Source organism: Hippocampus guttulatus, chromosome 20, assembly GCF_054856545.1.
Source record: "Hippocampus guttulatus isolate MCC_2025c chromosome 20, RoL_Hgut_1.0, whole genome shotgun sequence".
Taxonomy (NCBI): Eukaryota; Metazoa; Chordata; class Actinopteri; order Syngnathiformes; family Syngnathidae; genus Hippocampus; species Hippocampus guttulatus.
Window position 1 is genome coordinate 2,156,625 of NC_141280.1, and position 15,665 is coordinate 2,172,289.

Sequence of the window (15,665 nt, forward strand, 5' to 3'; positions counted from 1 at the left end):
GCCTGATTGCAAACCGGAGCCGAGTCCATCTCTGGGGTATCGGGACCAGATGGCAGTGCCAGGAACAGCACTAGGAGAAAATGAAAGTATGGGATGAGAAATGGAGAGCGGAAGGGGGAGTCAAAGATTGGATGGAAGAGCGTTCGGTGTGATTATTAGATTCCTCAACTCGGTAGGCGACGGGTGGATTTGCATCGCCTTGGGTTGACAGTGGCCCACTTTTCCTCTCCTTGCTCCTTGTCTGTCACCGAGATTGCCGGCGCATTCTATTATTTGTCGAGGCGGGCTGTGGGGAAAAGAAAATAAGAGAGCTGGCACATAGTCAGCGTTTACATTCAACCATCTTCCTCCCTCACGCTGTGCAAAATAAAGAGGCAGAAGAGTTTAGGAGTTAAAGCAAAGGAGAGATCAGAGCAGGACAATTTACTGCGAGCAGTTGAGGCCATTTTTTCTTTTTCTTTTTTTCCTTTTTTTTTTTTTTTTAGAACGAGCCCAACTCAAATGGTTGAAATGACTTCGACACATTGGCTTCTCTTCCCACGTTGATCTGAATTACAAAATAGTAACAGCACCGAGCTTGAAGCATATGGTGGAGGCTGAAGGAAAATAAATAATTCAGTGTGGAAAGATGAATCTGTAATTCGGACTCAGAAGTGTTTACTCTATAATACAACGACTACGCGGTGGTTGTGTGCGGACGGCCATTCTTGCAGATCGTCACAGCAGCTGCGCCCCTCAGATCCAGCTCCTAGGCAACAGAGCGAAGAACCGAACAATATTCCAGAGATGTGCAATGAGGGAACTGGACCGAGACTCACTTGTTGAGGTGGTCTCGGTGCACTTCCAAACAGATTCGGTGCATTTGGCTACAGGTCGGAACACCAACAAGACACCGTAGCCTGACATCGTGGAAAATATTAGCCCGAAATGAATGTTGAACATACTGTACGTGTAGTAACTGGTCTCAGGACCATGTCACCATGACAACGCACACTCAACTCAAATAAATTGTCCCTACACGTTGATTATGTGCACACAAGTTACTTGCCGTTCTTTTTTTGTTTTGTTTTGTTTTCTTGTGTGTACATTGCAAATATCCCACTGCGGCCATAAATGTGCTGATCTCATTCTCCCAAACTGACTGACACCGGAGAGTGCCAGCGCAGCCGATCATCATTACCGTGGGAAATAAACGTCAATGTGTCCCTGATATCAAGTCATTTGATCCATTTGACAAAACTAAAATTCAATCCAAAACGGCCCGCCAATGCCTTCCCTCAGCCCGTGATGATAAACCCCACATGAACAGGTTTTGGAGGGTGCAGAGAATTTCAAAACAAATGAAAAGATGATTGCTTTTTAGGTTCATAAAAGAACTCATTCCTCTATAAAATTGCCAGTGGCAGTACAAATTGAAGAAGGGTGTTGGGTGGGGGAAAGCGATTTTTTTTTTTATTTCTTTCAAAAAGTTCAGTTGACAAGTTGGAAAAGGTGCCTTTAGAAGGGTGATGAAATGCAGCACATGAATGACAATGGTGAGAGAAAAAAAATTTGGGATTCTCTCACCACCCCCACATCCCCCTTTAATCACCCGTGGTGCATTCAGGGGCACACATCAAGCTGTCACTTGAAAATAAATCTTCGTGGAAATTATTACCGTTCTAGTTTTGACCAAATATATAATATGACCAAACGTTATAAATCTGACTTTGTGCTTTCAAATGAAAATAAGTGGGTGATGGACTCAAACCATTTAACTGTGGAAGTGTAAAATACAAAACAATCATACAGTGAATGGCGGAAAATTGGTCTTTTCAAAGGTGAAAGAGAAAATGGAACTCCAATTACCCAGTCATTACACAAATTGGTCATCACTGAAGTAGCCTTTTAGCATTCAAGGGTGAATCCAAATGACGGCAAGGTCAGCATAACTTGTTTTAGTAAAAAAAAAAAATATATATATATATATATATCCATGAAAATATCTTGGATTATTTTTTTTACACAGCTGTAACCTCCAATGAAGTGTTTTAGAATTATAATGCTGCTGTTATGAATGTCATTTTTTTGTTGTTGTTGTTGTTCTTCAGCTCACATCGTTCTGCCTCACTCTCACATGGTCATCGATGTCAGCAACAGGTTGGTAATACCGTGGGGCATTTAGCAAACCCGACACACCAGATGGTTGGTATCACAAAATAGATTGTTTCAAAATCTGTCTGGGGAATGGCTGACAAAAACGGTTTGGAAGAGGGCAAGCATTGGAAGGTAGTAAGTCAAACCCGCGGTCTGTCACGTTTGTTATGAGCATTTCAAGTGATGTGACGACATCGTGCTAGCCAAAATTGTAGGTCGACTGACTCTTTTCAAGTTACGCTGTTGGCCACAGGTGAAAAAAGTGCTTGGGACTATCGTATGATCTGTTTGCTCCCACTGGGGTCACCGCACGTTTTAGAGTGGCTGTTTGTGCAATTATTGTGTAGGCTCTATTCAAATTAAAAGTCATGACGTCTGCGTCAGTCTTCATGCAAACATGATGAAGTGCACGTCTGTCACTTTTTGATATTGATGCTCGAAACTTCTTTTCATTTAGCACAAATACGTGTGCGCACGTCCTGGGGGGGGGGGTCATTTTGATGAAAACATCGTCTTCGGTATCGTCAACGGCATGATCGCATCTCACTCGGACAGGGGCCGGCCTTCTCTCACCGAGGTGAGTTTGTGATTCCTGTTTTATGGAGATTATAAAAGAGATATTTGAAGCGCGTGCACATCAGCAACCAAATAGCTGGATATCAATACGGTTCTGGACTTGCTTCAGAAACTGCTCATAGTGAGCAACTTACAGTAGTCTTGCCCTTATATGTTTGGCAGTTTAATGTCAAACCCCTGCGGGCGGCACCCACCCTTTTAAGGGCCATTAAATGATGATTGATGAGGCTTCCTCACAATAAGCGTGCTCCCTTCCACTACTTTGGAAACAATCTGTTATCCCTAAAACACCAAAAGCCGGGCCACTTTGCTGTATTAGACCCCGTAATTTTCCTGCGCCCGGGGAATGGAAGTCATTAGCCGTTTAAGTGACAGCAGAGCGCTTCCAAGGGCAAGTTGTCCTGGAATGGAAAGTCCTCATTCTAACCGGAGGTCAGAGGGCTACGAGAGCCTCGCAGAAAACACACTCACTCTCGCTGTTGAAAATAGTGCTCCAGAACATATGGTAAGAAGATATTGGGGGAAACAAAACAGCAAATGAGAAAGAATGGGAGTCATGTGGTTTCATTTTTAAGAGTCACTTGAAAATGAGAGCAGGACCGTGGGTCTATCCACGGTCGTTTTTGATCCTTCTATTCTCAGCCATGATGCACCAGTTTCTTGTCAACAATTATGCCACATTAACAGTATACGGTTACGACGCTGCGGCCCGGTAGTCCAGTGGTTAGCACGTCGACTTCACAGTGCAGAGGTACCGGGTTCAATTCCAGCTCCGGCCTCCCTGTGTGGAGTTTGCATGTTCTCCCCGGGCCTGCGTGGGTTTTCTCCGGGTACTCCGGTTTCCTCCCACATTCCAAAAACATGCGTGGCAGGCTGATTGAACGCTCTAAATTGTCCCTAGGTGAGCGTGGATGGTTGTTCGTCTCTGTGTGCCCTGCGATTGGCTGGCAACCGATTCAGGGTGTCCCCCGCCTACTGCCCGAAGACAGCTGGGATAGGCTCCAGCAGCCCCCCGCCACCCTAGTGAGGATCAGGCGGTTCGGAAAATGGATGGATGGATGGGTTACGACGCTTCACACCATGCGATCTGAACAAGAGAAGTGCTTTTGAAGATGGGTCGAGAAAGCTGCTCTTGAGTTGGCTAACATTTTACTCTCACATGTTCAATCTCCTCATTCTGCTCAACTCTACATAAATAGTCAGAAAAAAATATATATGCGTACTGCATTTTTCATTCTGTACTTCCAACCAATACATCAATGTCTACAAATAAATTTGATGGTTCAAGACGGCGAGTCAAACTACTTATTACATTGCCCTAAAGTAATCCCCTTTGACATATTTGCTGATGCCATGCTAAATGTTTCACTTTGAGGTGCTATAAATAGCCTTTGGTGGCTCACGTGAATGAAATGGAATTGCTTTATTCCTGTAATTGTGGAGCTACGTCGACGCGTGAGGTCAGGAAGCTTAAATCAGTTTTCATGCCACTGAATGAGACATTTACACACGGGATGGATTTTTAGACCTTTAAAATTAAGCAGAGACTGGGAGTAAATGAGGTTTTTCTTCCAGAGCAAATTGATATGCTACAGTATGTTTTTAGTCCCATTTTGTTGAAGCATTTATTTTTGCAATAAAAGTGAGCAGGGGGGAATAGATGGAACGCGAATGAATCATTGACGGAGACGAGAATAGGACAGAAACTGTGATTCAGGACATACCGCAGAAGTCAAATGATTGTCTGTTTTTCATTTCCCCACCGCTTTTCATAGTAAATCAAACACTTGAGACTTTGTGCTGAGCAAAAGGATTTCGTGAGAGAAGGTATTGTACGTGGAGGTAGAATTACCAGGTGGAAAGCTTGTTGGGAAAGAGAACGTGCCAGCATAGAGTCCATGCCAGAAGCAATGTTTATTGACCGAACCAGCATGAAAATTTAAACCCTTGAAAGGATTTTTGTCAGCTATTTGACAAAGATAGAACGCCATGATTTATCAGACTGGATGAGGCTGCAGCACGTTTTGCCCTCATATTGCAAATTACTGATTATTGGATGCACGCGAGGGCGCCAGAATTGCATTAATTTTTTTTATCAGAATGGCTCTTTTTTTTTTTTTTTCCATGGGGAAACAGACACAACTGCAGACAGAAAAAGGTGGTGGGTGCTAAATATTTCTCCCAAGGATAAAAGAAATTTTATTAGCTTACCATATAATAATAATACTTCATAGAACACACAGTAAGAGGGACATGAATTAGGTAGATGGTAAGTCACCAAGATGATAATTGCTTGGCTTTACGTGACAGATAGAGCGCATCGCTGACTGGAAGGTCACAGTCAGAGTTTCATTTAAGAAAAAAAAAGTGATATTAATGGTAGCTGAAACAAGACACGCATTCAGGCTGGGCAATTAATCAAAATGTAATTGTAATTTCAAAATTGGCTTCTCGCGATCATCAAAACATGATAATCGTTAAAAAAATAATTCATTTACCGAACGATGCAGTGTATGTGTTTCCAAGTTCCTAAAATTGAATTTCAATTACTTGTATGCGAATCGTTGGTTGCCTGGTGAAATTGGCAGGGCTGCCATTTTTCGTACAGTCAAGGTGCCTTCACAACTTATGTTTTCGGACAAGAACTGGACACAACAAAAAATTTACCACTGATGCAAGCGCTACGTGGACCAGACTAGTCAACGATATCAAAGATTAATAAAATAGGTTATTTCGTGATGACATTATTCTTCAGAATACCAATACACCATTGTGTTGCCCTGAAGGTAATAGTTAATGGGTTTTATATATATCTCTTTTTAACAGGGTTTCTGGTATGGCAGTTCAAAAGTTTTTTGTAATATAAATCTATAATAATTGTCTGTGTGTTTAATGTATTAGTAAAAACATTTTAAGTTGTCATTGATGACGTCTTATTCCGATGTAACTTCCTGTTTAGGCTTTTCCGGATTGATCGCGACATGTTTTATGCTCGGAGTACGATCTGCCGTCGTCCACTGTAAAGCATCATAGAAGCAATGCCGTAAGTTCAAATATATCATTTTTGAGATGTTATTAAAACATAAACCGTAGAGTTTGGTAAAATGCATAGTTTATTGTGGCATTTGCCTGCGTTCGTGTCCCAACCGTAGACGATAGTTCAATGAAACGATTAAATGACTCCCTCTGCTGGCTACTTGCTGCTATTACCTTTGGATGATGAAATGCCAAAGAGCAGATTGTTTACGAGTGTTTGTGCATATGATAAAGTGAATTTATGCATCATGATTGTGTTCAGACATTGACATTTTTTGTACTATCCTATTTTCAGTTTTCACCGGTCTTTGAGGAATTGTGGAAGTCAATGATCAAACTTTGATCTCCTTTGTCTTCATTGGCTACGGTTTAACTTGGTGGTGAGTATTTTTCGAACACACTGCACGAGAACACTACAATTATTCTAAAGCTGATATTTTCAAGTAAAACTACGACATGATGCCTACATCACCCTGTCCAAATAATATTTTTTTAAAGCTTGCTCTATTAGATTCCTCATAGATGAATTGAGGTGACATGTAAGTGAATGTTTTCATGGCACCTGGTTGTAAACATTGAAAAGACGAGTGGGAACAGGATTGAACCGGTATACTTTGACACCAACATTTTGAGCGTTGCAGAGGAACCGAGACTGTCAATTGCCTGTTGGGTAATTCATGATTTTCTGTCACTGAGCTGAAACAATTTGTGAATTAGCCTCCTATTAAGTTCAATGACTCAAGTAATGAGATGAGTCAAGGAAAGATTTTTGGCTTGTGAGTGCGCTAATCAACCTTCTAATGAACTTCGATGCAGTTTTTGCTTTTTCCCAGATTTTCTCCCACCTGTACCTTTTATGATCCCCTCTACCGATGTTTTTCTTGGTTCACGCCCCCCCCCCCCCAGCCGAGTACCGTCCCATTAATTAAAAAAAAAACTGTTTACAAAAACAGTGTAATTCCGAATAGCATTTTTACTGTGAACATGTTCAAAGGGTACAGGTACACAAAATATACAATCTGCAATACAAGGCTGACACCTTGCTCAGATAACCACTGATCATCTTAATATTCGCTGATGATTAATATTCCTCTTCGTCTGTCAAACTCTCAGCTTCTCAGTCACGTCGCGAGCGGGTATTTATTAGTTGCCTTGTTGAGAGACGCAACAATGTATTTTGTGAGGGAGTCGAGGCGACGAGGGAGGAAGAGAATCAGCCTCTTGTGAAGAGCTGACATGATGGCCATTACAATCGCCTGATGGCCAATTATAACTTCTTCTCCGCTGTGTGTTGAACAAAACTTGACAGGATTTCAAAGTGTAAGTGTAGTTCCGCTTCTTTAATGACAGTTTTCAGTCAGCACTTGTCAGGATCACAAAGGCATTCCATCACGCGAAGCCAAAAGTGTCAATTTAGCACATCAGATTTCAGCTCAAAACGACCATTGTACAGAGGAAGAATGCTGTTATCACCGCAGTGGTCTTTTTTTTTTTTTTTTTGTGAAGGTTTAAAATAAATATTTGAAACATCTCAGAAATCAAATCAACAACAGCACTTTTTTTTGTTGTCTTTTTTTTTTTCAAAGGGATGTGTCTCCTTGAAGAGCAAAGCCTCTTGTTCCGCATTTCTGGGTTACACTGTTCACTATCACTGTCGGCAAAAACATATCCCAGAACATGGTGACCCTAGAGCTTTGCTCATGGGTAACTTGACATTTACATGCATACAAAATGTAATCGAGGGACACAATCTGCGCAGGTTCTTACAGGTGACCCACTTTCAGGGAAATATGGTTCTCACCTCTGAGTCTCTGAGGCGGATGGAAGAAAGGTGAGAACTAAAGGCTGACAAGTTCTAATAGTACCGGGTATAGTCAGATGCAGTCATTAAGGCGACTGAAGAATTATTGGGGCGGACAGAGTACAAGAGGAATAAGAGCAGTAAGGGGCTAAGGTCAAAAGATGAGCAGATTTGTCATTGCCGCATAGCTGCTAATGTGATCTTATCCGGTGCGTACGGCTTTTTACGATCCAGACACTGCAGTATTAGACTCCACAGTCTCGACTTTGCTGCCTCAGTCGCCTCTCAAGTCACTGTTTGTCTGCTTACCGTAACCAAAATTACCACGTTGAGAAATTTGGAGCACCGACATCATTATTCTGAGTCAGCATTTGTTGAGGGATTCGATACGGTGTGGCGAACAAAGCCGTTTCCCCGCTGCTGCTGAGTTGCTATCGTTTGACAGTTGAAAATGGCGTGTCAAACCTAAGCAAGTACGACCAAACCGAGCTGATACTCGACAAATGTTATAAATTAGTCCACTCTTTTCTCCCATCATTAAAAACCAAGATTCAGCCAAAGCACCTTCAACTGGCGTGATGCTTAAAAAGCAAACTAACGCCCATCTAAAATCCCCTTGAACATCCAAATGTCAGGACATCAAACCATTAGGTGGTAGACTTCTTGTGATTTTTGGAGAGCGCAATTAGCATCCCAGAGTATCGCAATCACCTTTCTCGTGAAATGCCCTCCAGATGTGTGCTGCTTATAGTCCGCCTCTCATCTCAAGGACAGCCACCTGGTGTCTGCGTAGAGCTGCCTGCTCATCGCCGTTTGATTCTGCCGCTGCCAGCAAACTGCTGCTTTATCAGGACGGCTAATTATAGGCAGAGAAGGATGTGGAAACGGCATCCTGCCTCCAGAGTAGCACAACGTGTCCACACATTCGTTTTGGAACATGTACGCGGCGAGACCATCGCAGACTGACACGGGCGTGAGCGGAAATGTGGAGTGCAAATATAAATATCTACAATCCATCAATCATACGGGCAGGATATTAAAAAAAAAGGTAACTAATTGCAAGGTTACAGGTTGTCAGGAGCAGAAATTGTTCTTTGACCCCTATTTGGGCTATTTGACTCATTGCAGAGGCCCTTCGACTAAACTTGAATTCTGAGTTGACTTCCTCCAAAATGGGAAACCGCATATTCATTTCCAGAACAGCCGTTCTGAATTAGTTCACTCAATTCATCGTCACTTTAAGTCAGTGCACGCGCATGACCACAATGAGAAGACATTATCGGTGGAGCCTCGATTATGGAGATTCACCATAGCAACGGAGAGAAAAAATGACAAGTTACTTTTCCACCTTGGAATTGCATTTAGTGGCCATGAAAATGTATTGCGTGAAAAGGACAACACTCCTGCGGCGGTGAAGGACAACGAGGCAGTGTGGGGAGAAAACTAGCGTTTCATTGAATGCGCGACTATGCGAAACGCCGACGTCACGTTGAACCGCACTTTTGTCATTTGCAGCATGTAGATGAAAAGATGCTGTGTTGAATAACATTCGATTTTCATTTCAGGTGCACTGCGGTGTTGGCGAAGTGTACTTGGAAGCGGTTTAAAATTAAGTATCAAGCATCGCGCCGTTGATGATGGATTGATTTGCACTCTTAATGTAAATACACACCGCCTCACAGAATGAAGGAAAATGAAACCGCTCCCCGACAAATAACCAAAACTCCGCATCCTAACCTTACTCAGCCTAATGGCAATCCTCTGCTCTGACATGACAGGATGAATGTTATGACTGACAGAAACCGAACAGCAAAAAATCCTAAACCTGAAAAAAAAAAAGCTTCCGCTTCAGATGTTTTGCTGCTTTGATCATGTCGGTGGCATTTACTTGGGAAATGTCAACCTAACTTTGAGCTCTGGAATGTTTGTCCGACTATCCTCATGAAATCCCATCGTGAAAAGCTTTAACACCGCAATCCATCTGCGTTTGTCCGATAAATCACCAATCACAACCTCCAAAAAAAAAAAAAAAAGAAGCCTGATGAAGTGTGATGTTGCCCACTTCCGTAAGATGGTTGAATGTTTTTAAAATGAAGCTCTTGAGGGCTCAAAACAGGCAAAGGTGAGTGTTTTTAATTGAAATTCCCAAACTTTGTATGTTCTTCTGACAGGATGCACCGCTCCGTGTCACCTTCAGTAGTCACGAGATGACTTTGGAAGACTATAATTGTGTCATTCGAAAGCATCATCGTGCAACGCGAGCGGACCATGTTGAATGCCTTTCGTCATAGAAAATAGTTTGCATTCAGTATCAGCGCGGTACTCTGAGGCAAGAACAAGTCATTGGCACACGCGTCCCTATTGAGCTTCTAGCGTTTGAGCAATAACAGCGAATTTAACACACCCGCTCCCCGTTCACACCTGAGACTTTGCGACGCCGTGACATGGGGGGGATGGATCGCGGCGACGGTAATTGGGCCCAGTTTGGACATTTTTCACTTATGTGTGAATTTACTTTTATAGTCAGCAGTACTAAGTTCATGACTGTGTGTGGAGTTGTTTTGAGAGGATGGCACAGATTTAGGTCCACAAGCTCGTAACGCCGTTTGACATAGTAGCAATGTGCCATTTTTTTTCCCCCAGTGTTGCACTCAACTTTGATCTTATGACTGCAAGGTGTCCAGCTATACTCAAATTGACATATTCTTTTATCTGCATTGCTGGAAGTAAATCTGTTGGCCGAATTTTACTATTTTTTTTTTTAATGACGTGTACGGCAGCCGTTGTTAATGAGCATTACTGCCAGAGATGAGTTATCAAGCTCTAAAATAGCGTGTTATACATCCACGATTTGACAGCTGTGTGACAGGGTGAGAAATAGAACATGTGGCGCGAGAGTGCGAAGGAGGTCGTTTGCGTCTGGTTGTGCGAGACGTGTCAGCTATGCTATTCGTGTGCTCGAATGTACAGCAGCAGTCAGGTGACCACCTGCGGGAGTGACAGCGCTGGCTCGGAGCCAATTTTGTCTGTCGTCCATCTTAATTAATAGCGAAGCATATTTATTTCTTTTAGATTATGAAACAAAAACGAATTTTTGTAATAGTTGGTGGGGAAAATAGCAACTAGATTTTTAGTTGTTTTTTGTTTGTTTTTTTACATATGATGATGATGATGATGATGATGATAGCAAGATTGTCTCGTTTGCTCATTGTGCGGAGAATTCCATACTATTAAATCCCAAATTGGAATTCCTCCCTGACACTCGGCCGGCCTCATGTTTCTGTGACTACGGTCTGCATATTTCAGACGCAATTAGCCCTTTTTGCGTCGTGCGGCATGTCTTGGGCACGTTTGCTTCATTACGGACTTTCTGGGGCTGTTACATTTTCAAATGAAGCCACATTGAATGATCACACGATAACATTTAGCTGTTTTGCACTCGTTTCACGTGCAATGCCGAAAAGACACACACGACCGTTCGATGTTGTATGCTAATTTTATGTGCACCCTTTTAGTTGACACGATGCAGCTTTTGGTAACTTTGCGCTCTTCTAATTCATCAGCCGGAACCTGTAAAAGTGACACTGGAGAAGTATTTGTGACCGGCATTTTGGACTGTTTTCAAAATAATTACAAAACTCCACAATAAGTAACACAGTGAAATGTTCACTATAAGAATATAAAAAAAAACCCTCGTGTACCTTTTGCCTCAGTTCCTGTTTTCATTGTCATGCCATTCACTTGCCTTTTGGACCTTTTACTGTGGAACACACAAGAATGTTTGTTCCCAGCCTCCGGGCTCCACTTTGTGGGCCAACAGAAAGAATATGTACAAATACAGGCCTCTCTGTGAACAAATGTGTTCACCATAATATACACCTGGTACACTCCGAAGTTGAGTGAATAAATGTCGTTATAGACCTAGAACAATCTGGAAGCAATGGGCCAGTAGAAGGAATGAGCCGCATTGACTGTGGGGAGAGAAAAAAAAGGGGGTGGGGGGGATTCGTGCTGGAAGCGGGGACATATAGCAAAGAATGAATGAAATCCAGGAACATGTTCTTAAAAGCATGAAGCAAGGATAATGGAAACACGTGTAATCTCCTGTGGACACATCAGTTCTGCAATTCGCCGCTGTTTTATTTGACACTTGAACGGCTCCGTCCTTTGATAATCCTTTGAGAGCCATCGTCAAAGAACTGATTTCAGAAAGATTTTCTGAAAACGAGCTCCTGTTGTTATTGAAGGATGCTTGTTTTTCTCAGACATTTCCCTTCTGAGAAATGTGGTCGACTCAATTCAAATCCTTCACTTTATTTATTTTTTAATAATACGACCGACACGGTCGATGTCAGGTCAATCCTCTTCCTTTTGGCCCTTCATCAATAAGCCACAAGGACCAAATCGATGTCGATCCGCACGATCCAATCGCTCCCCCAAGTCGGCCCGATGGAAGTAATTCAAGTGTAACGTGGTGAGCCGATTTTAAAGTTTGAAATCGACCCCCCCCCCCCAAAAAAAAACAAAAACAAATAGGATCACCTACAAAGCTTGTAATAAACTTGACTTATTCTTTTGGCAGATCTCATTCTCTTAAACATCTCCGCCTACCTCTGGGACCGTATTTTTATAGGGTAGGCAAGTGATCAATAACTGCCAAGTTCTAACAACTTCCATTTCCATGCTCTTCCCAAGTGCTCTTTTGGGACCGGTGCTTTTGTTTTTACAAATAGCCTCGGTGGAAAGCCATTTAAAGCAAGCTGCAAAACAGGTACATGCAAAACATCCAGCGCTCCTAATGGATTGCAAAGACGTGAAAGATGAAGATTTTCAAAAGACCGCAGTTACTTTTGACAATTCCAGATCAATGCGGTTTTGCCAAATAACCGGCTGACACAAGCAATGATGCCTGTTTTGCTAATGGCCTCCTTAAATGCTTCTGTCAGTTGTTAATGGAAAACAACGCACGGAACAATTGACAAACGAGAACCCATTTTCTGTTTCAACTAAATTTGGGCAAACCAAGGGAACAAATGAGGTTTAAAAATCCACCAAGAGGACAATTAACATCTCTGTCAGTGGAGGGCGGCTGGAAAGCTTGCACAACATGCACTGGAAGCATTTCCCACAAAAACATGCCGTTAGGAATCATCCAAAGTACACCTAGGACACAGCTTTAAGCTGACGTGTACTCTTTTTGCATCCATTCAATATCATGAGGCTGTGGGTGAGACAGTATTCCCCCTCCAAGGTTAATTGGTCGATTGATTTCAAAATGCCTAATCAAACAGGTTTCCACGTGTGTGTGTGTGTGTGTGTGTGTGTGTGTGTGTGTGTGTGTGTGTGTGTGTGTGTGTGTGTGTGTGTGTGTGTGTGTGTGTGTGTGTGTGTGGTTTTGTTTTGGTATAATTTCCATCGCCATGGAGATCCATATCATTTACAGCTCATACAGATAGATTGAGAAGGGGTGCGTTCAGGCATTAGATGGAACGGTAGTGACATCTCGTGGTGGTAAGATGTACTACAACAGAACGTGACAAGGAACGACTATTGATTAGGGGACAGATCGTATAACACGTTTTTACTGCGCTGTACAGTTAAATAATAGGGATGTCGAAAATAATAATAATTAATAGCCGTCCTCGGGCACGGGTATGGCTTCCATGGGCGTTTTTTTCAAGCTATGTCTTCTCTCTATTCAATGAACCATTATTTGCCGAAAGGCAAAGTGTAACGATTGAAAGTCGAGTACAATAGCATCTGATGTTCGCTTTTTCCAAAACGAGTACAAGTGGATGTTACGTACGGTAGATCGCGTGCGGCACTTCCGGTCCGGTCGGCGGAGGAGAGGCGTCGTCAGCATCCTCAGCCCGCAACGAGATTGCCACAATGGAAGACGTACCGTTGCATTTAACGAAGAGTGCGGACGTGGAACGGGTCTGTGAACATACTCTTCCTTTCCCTGTCCGTTTAATATATTCTCGCGCTATTGCCGAGTTGCGCTTGTGATCCCGTGACAGCCGCCGGTTCGTTGTCATTGTGCGTGTGCGCGTCACAAAGTAGAGTAAATATATTCATGTGCGCGGAGTGTTCTCAGATTCTGAAGCCAAAGGCAACGAGGGAATCTGAAAGCGTGGAGCCGGGCGATAGAGAGAGAGAACGCCGCAGGGAGAAGACCCCTCGGAGGGTCATCCATTTCTCCAGTGGGGAGACGATGGAGGAGTACAGTACCGATGAGGAGGAGGAAGACAGGCAGCCAGAGAGGAGGGACCTGCTCTCCCCCTCGGCTGAAGCAGAAAGGGTGAGCGAGCACATCAAGTGCTTCTTTCCTGTATTACTGGATTTGCAAAGTGCATGTTATTGTTTAGTGCGTGTGCGCATGTGCGTGCGTGTCAGAGAGATACTTTCCACAGCCATCCGCAGTAGGTGAAGATCTGTAATCTATAGAGAGCATTTAGAATTTTTTTTAAAATGTTATGATTATTGTTCCCAGTGTCTCTGTGAGTCAGCAGTCTGACTCCGGGTGGGTATAGCACGAGCGCTAATTATTTCAGTTTGTACAATAATGGCACCGCTGTGGTCCATCATTGTTTGTGCTGTGCCGTACACCCACTGCAGACTCCTGCCCCCTGTTTTCACAGACAAACATTTTCATTGTTTTACAAGGAAACGATCACGATAACGGGAAACTGCTGGCCGAAGTGCCAATCGGTTTACTGCAACTGTTGCTGGTCCCACAACTCATACAGTAGACATTTGAGATGCAGAATACAAGAAATATTGCAGAAGGCCAGCCTCCATTTATATACACTCGGTCTATGTGATTTGCATTGCAGTCCAAGATGACTTGGGGTCCGTATTTCTGGTTTCACATGTGGAGAGCTGCAACATCCACCATATCAGGTTTGTTTCCCACAATCTCTGTCAGTAGTGAAAATACGTATATGAAAATTGTGTACAAATTAAAACGTAGCATGTGATATGGCTCATAACATCTCTTCCTCTGGCAATTTGGTATTTTGCGCCGGTGTGAGAGGATTCTGGGGCATCATATTCTCATTGCTGTCTTCCAGCATGTGATTACCTGGGGGAGAGGATGGCCTCCCTCTTTGGGATAACATCGGCCAAATATCAGTACGCCATTGATGAATACTACAAAATGAAGAAAGAGGTCAGCACTGCAAAAGGGCATTCTTTTGTCCAAGCGCTTCATTGAGGTCGAACAGCTGTAATGTTCTCTTGCGTCCCTGTTGGTCAGAGGGAGGAGGAGAAGGAAGAAAACCGACTGTCGGAAGAGGCCGAACGTTCCTTTGACCCGCCGCGTTCTCCGCCAGGAGACAAGCCGGTCACCAGAACAAAGCTTCCTGCTGCACCGCCTCATGTGACTTACAAGATCCAAAATGAAAGTCAAGCGCTTTCAGGCACCATGGTAGTCCCTGCTATTGTCACAGTCACTTAACCATCCCGACATGCGCAGATACTTGCTTACGTACTTAACTTGAAAGGGGTACTTGCGTTGCTAAAACAAGAACCCTGCACAGTATGTAGGACGTAACACAAGTGGGTCACATGAACACGGGTCTTTTTTTTTTTTTTTAAACTGCATCCATTGCAGTGCAACACCTTAGTAGAGCAGCCAAAAGTTGAAGTTGATCATTAGAATGTTCCGCCCTCGTGCCTATAATGGACCAGCCGTTGTGCCTGGTTCCCCACTTCAGTGCCCAGCCCGCGTGTCCCGAAAACAAGACGAATGGCAACTGACTTTAGTTTTCAATATAGCAGATGTTTAGCAACAAACTGCTGTCACGTGTGTGACTGGAAACAAAAGAGCCTGTGTCACTCTTTTCAGAATACCTCACTGCGCTCGTTCCACGGTGTCACTCTTCTGAGGGCACCACTGAGAGCAGGATTTCGAAAATGGAGCAATTGCTTGAAATTAAACATTTCATTGATTATTAGACGCGAGTGGAGATTTTTGTTCAGTGAATTGAATTCCGCGTGCACGATCGCATGTCGTGCTCAATATGTCCACTAGAGGGCACAGTTGTCCAAAACACAAGGATTTGGGATTGAAAACGGACTGTGAAGTAGGCAATATTCCGGAGCATCTGGAGCA

General features: G+C 43.2%; 1 protein-coding gene across 2 annotated transcripts; it reads left to right on the plus strand.

The window, feature by feature from the left end:
- The first annotated feature begins 13,247 nt into the window (after nucleotides 1-13,247).
- LOC147187471 (protein FAM177A1-like) lies at nucleotides 13,248-15,507 on the plus strand. Of its 2 annotated transcripts, none has more exons than XM_086101145.1 (5): nucleotides 13,248-13,486; nucleotides 13,638-13,850; nucleotides 14,386-14,452; nucleotides 14,623-14,720; nucleotides 14,808-15,507. In XM_086101145.1, the coding sequence occupies exons 1-5, from the start codon at nucleotides 13,439-13,441 to the stop codon at nucleotides 15,006-15,008; spliced, it is 627 nt and encodes a 208-aa protein (XP_085957271.1). In that variant the 5' UTR covers nucleotides 13,248-13,438; the 3' UTR covers nucleotides 15,009-15,507. The 2 variants fall into 2 exon arrangements, with proteins under 2 accessions (XP_085957271.1, XP_085957272.1); XM_086101146.1 differs by having other exon boundaries at nucleotides 13,250-13,486; nucleotides 13,647-13,850.
- The last annotated feature ends 158 nt before the right edge of the window (nucleotides 15,508-15,665 follow it).

Bases quoted from the DNA above. Each gene is read 5' to 3' on its own strand.
- LOC147187471 (XM_086101145.1), top strand. From the start codon at position 13,439: ATGGAAGACGTACCGTTGCATTTAACGAAGAGTGCGGACGTGGAACGG. The intron at 13,851-14,385 runs GTGAGCGAGCAC...TTTGCATTGCAG, and splicing joins CCTCGGCTGAAGCAGAAAGG to TCCAAGATGACTTGGGGTCC. The intron at 14,721-14,807 runs GTCAGCACTGCA...CCTGTTGGTCAG, and splicing joins ACTACAAAATGAAGAAAGAG to AGGGAGGAGGAGAAGGAAGA.